General features: G+C 42.0%; 1 protein-coding gene across 1 annotated transcript; it reads left to right on the top strand.

Annotated features, from left to right (window-relative positions):
• The first annotated feature begins 463 nt into the window (after positions 1–463).
• LOC149244937 (uncharacterized) lies at positions 464–1,268 on the top strand. The gene is made up of 2 exons (XM_089436768.1): positions 464–622; positions 909–1,268. The coding sequence occupies exons 1-2, from the start codon at positions 464–466 to the stop codon at positions 1,266–1,268; spliced, it is 519 nt and encodes a 172-aa protein (XP_089292894.1).
• The last annotated feature ends 2,743 nt before the right edge of the window (positions 1,269–4,011 follow it).

The raw sequence follows: 4,011 nt of genomic DNA, 5'->3' as shown, positions 1-4,011 counted from the left end.
GGAAGGAACAGATAGCTGCACTTGAGGAGGAAGAAGACCGGGAAGCACAAAGTAAGAGTCATGTACAGATGACCGAGGAGATGCAAAATAATCTCAATGAGAGCATTGAGACCGCTACTCAAGCGCAAAACAGTATGAAGCAGATAAAGGAGGGGAAGACACATAAGTTTTTTCTCTCAGATGGACTCTTATTCTTTGGGAACCGACTTTATGTTCCGAAGACATCTAGACTTAGGAGACACCTTTTGAAGGAGTGCCATGATTCTTTGTTGGCTGGCCACCCAGGGCAATGTTGTTCTTTGGCATTGTTGGAGAGAGGGTTCTTTTGGGAGAAGGTGAGGGAGGATGTAGAGGAGTATGTGCACACATGTATTATTTGTCAGCAAGACAAATCAGACACCAGAGGCAGGGAGGATTGTTACAGACTTTACTGATTCCAGAGAGACCATGGATGAGTGTTTCAATGGACTTCATTACTCGGTTACCGCATGTGAAGGGGTATAACGAGATTATGGTCGTGGTTGATTGTTTTTCCAAGTATGGCATCTCCATTCCAACGAGGATACCTTCTGGAGCCAAGCAGACTGCAGAGTTGTTCTTCAAGAACATAGTGAAGTATTGGGTAATTCCATTGAGCATTATGTCGGACCGAGATCCGCAATTTACATGCAGATTTTGGACCACATATTTCAAGCTAGTCAGGACAGATTTGTTGATGAGTTCGAGTTACCATCTACAGACAAATGGGAAGACTGAGGAATTAATGCATTGTTGGAGGACTACTTGAGACATTATGTAATGGTTGATTAGAAGAATTTTCCTGAACTCTTGGATGTAGCTCAGTTCAGCCACAACATCTAGAAGAGTTCCGCAACAGGGTATAGTCTATTTGAGTTGGTGAATAACAGTTGCCAGTTGCTCCTCATACTGTATTAACAAGAGGTTTCTTGAGGAGTCCTCATGCGAAGAGGTTTATGACAGCATGGGATGAGACCTTGGAGTTGGCACATTTGCTCTTGCACGAGGGTGAAAGGAGGATGAATAAATGGACAGAAAAGGATAGGTGGGATGCACACTTTAGTCTGGGAGATATGGTTTTTCTTAGGATTACCACAGATCGGTTTCAGCCACCGAAAGGGACTGCGAGATCTTTGATGAGGAAGTATGAGGGGCCATTTCGAGTGAAGAAGCGAGTGGGAGAAGTTTCATATGAGTTGGAACTTCCGAACCACATGTGTTTGAAACATCCTGTTTTCCATATCAGTTAGTTGAAGAAGTGTCGACTTGATGCAGACCATCTAGACAAGATAGAGCCACCAAGAGGGCTATCCATGATTATTGACAGACCGAACCTTGTTTTGGAGAAGATCTTGGATCTTTGAACGACAGGTCTTGGGAGTAATATGCGATGGGAATTCCTCATTAGATGGAAGGATGCACCAGAGGAGGATAGCTGGGAGATGGAGGACTAACTATGGAGGTGGAAGAAGAAGATTGTGAAGTACGACAGAAAGCTCTAGAGGATAGTTGGATTGTTGAGGACGACAATGACTTCTGGTGGGGGAGGATGTAAGGCCCCCAGGTCATCATCGCACATTGGTGAGTCGGGTGCGTTTAACCAATGAGTTGAGGACGAATCATCATGGGCGTGCAATGGGCGAGACGAGTCAGTCACACAAAACCGATGATTTGGCGATGGCATGCCTGACTGACGAGCCGGGTCAACCAAACGAGCCAAGGGCGCACCCACGAGACGAGTTGCAAGAAACGACTAAGTGTGTGCAAGCGTGTTGGTGAGTTATAGAAGCAAGCGACCGAATGTATGGGCGCCCCTACTCTTGGGCTGACGAGTGGAAAATATGCTAAGTGTTGAAATGGTGGGTCATCTTGTCGATAGGAAGCCCCCACCCATGGTCGATGAAGTGTATAAGAAACATGGAGGATAAGTGTGGAGAGGTATCATCCAAGGAGCTGAGCAAGACAAGTCCTAAGTCAAGAGGCGGATGAATCTTAATGAGGTGCAAGATGTGCCCGCACTATGGCCGGAATAGTGTTTGAACAATAGCGTAACCGGCAAGCAGAACATGACCGAGTTCCGGGTGGACAGTCGCACCGCAAGCGGGCGGGAAAACCGCAGGTCGGCGGACAGGTGGGTAGCAGGTCGGCAAGCGGTCAGCACACGAAACAGGTGGACAACTGTTGGCAGGTTGTAACATGGGCACTGAGACAAGCTGGGTAGGGCGACTCCGGTGGGTGGTGCGCTTGCAGTAAGTCTGAATGGGGAGCCGGGTGGGCGACTCGGGTGGGAGGTGCACTCGCAGTAGAGTTGAACTGGAGTCGTGTAGGTGACCGAGTGGCGAGTTGAAGTGAACTTTTCAGAGCGTGTGGGTACGATGGTGCGAGTGTGTTGGGAAGGTTTGCACTGTGCAACAGCCGAGTCAGGTAGACCGGCCGAGCTACACGGCAACCACTTTGTTGTAAAAATTATATAACTCGATTGAGCTTGTCTCCTGATGAAATTGTAAAACAACATTTATAAAAGATTACTGTTGTTACATGTGTCTTATGTCTCTTGCATATGGTTAATGATTGATGTTTATTCCGCATATTAATAAGTAAAGATGATGAAAGATAAAAGTGTTAGGCGTAGTCCGGAAAATAACTTAGAAGATAAATATTTAAGTGTTTAGCCAGTGCCGCACGTGGACTAACTCATGAAAAAAGAGTTGGGGTGTGACACATAAGGTGTTATGAAATAACGAAATGTTGAGATGGAGGAGAGGGAAGTGAGGTGCGGTGGGAGGTGAGGTGGATAAGGAGTTTCAGAAGTCAGAAGTCAAAGGTATTTCGGGAGGTTTTTTAAATTAAGATTTATGATATGAACATGTCCCAAAATTAGTAGAAATACTGAGATTAGGAGTGAGGTAGGAGAGGATGATATAAGGATTGGGTCCCTTCTTTTCATAAAAGAATTACAACCACTTTAAAATGTTAATGTGAATTAAAAAGAACTACAACCAGTTTGTAAAATAAGTCTTGACTTTATAAAAAAAACTACAGCCACTTTTGTAAATGAATAATTTTGGTATCTCGAGAGTTCTAATAATTGGGAATTTTAATTCGCTTCTTAAATTTGAATATATTTTAATTGGTTTACAAATTCAGCTACGGTGGTTTTGTAGGATTGCTAACAAAAACAAAAATAAAAATAAAAATTAATTAAAAATAATACAAAATCAATATTTACAATTAATCTACAAAAATTAAAATAATATACATTTTGTACATTTTAGCCCAGGCGGTAAAAATCGTCAAACTTCGGATAAGCACCATTTGCAAACCGTGCATCCAAATGATATGAAATGAGAATCAATGGAAAGATAGTGAAAAATTGAACGCAATGAAGAAATAAAAAGAGAAATTCGAAGAAAATAAAAATCTCACAAAATTGTCGGACACTTATCCAAAATAAAATATTAAAGAGCGATTTAGCCAAAATTTACGAAAAGGGTCCCCATTATTGCTATAAAGATAATAAAGTAAAAATGGGGGGGAGGTTGTGATTTCAACACAACAATGGCGACACACAAGGAAGACCCAATTATCTCTAGTTAAAAGATGATGAATTTCGCTTTACCCAAAAGTTAAAATAATGGATTTCATCAAACCATCAAACAGTAAAATATTTCCCATGGGTCCCACATTAGTGATTCAAGCAATATAAGTTCAAAAAGATAAGTACTCAAAGTAGACTGAGTCTAAAGCCATGAATCTAAATTTTGGGAAAATATTTAATATTTAAGATTACCTCGTATGAGAAATAGAAGAAGGTACATATAGGAGTTTTTCATAAAGTATATATCCATCGATACGAATGGTCTCTAACATTTATTTTCTACCAGCGAGTTTGGTCAATACCCCAGCGAAGTTGTCCTTAATTCCATACAAGCATGGCCCCACTTCTAGTGAGCGTCCATAGCCCCGACGGGTTTACTTGTATTTACCATGCTT

Source organism: Pinus tabuliformis, chromosome 7 (assembly GCF_031772625.1).
Source record: "Pinus tabuliformis cultivar Carrire ecotype Pingquan chromosome 7, CPIR1, whole genome shotgun sequence".
Lineage (NCBI taxonomy): Eukaryota > Viridiplantae > Streptophyta > Pinopsida > Pinales > Pinaceae > Pinus > Pinus tabuliformis.
Note: the sequence above shows the minus strand (reverse complement) of the source record. Positions and strands in the feature narration are given on the sequence as shown.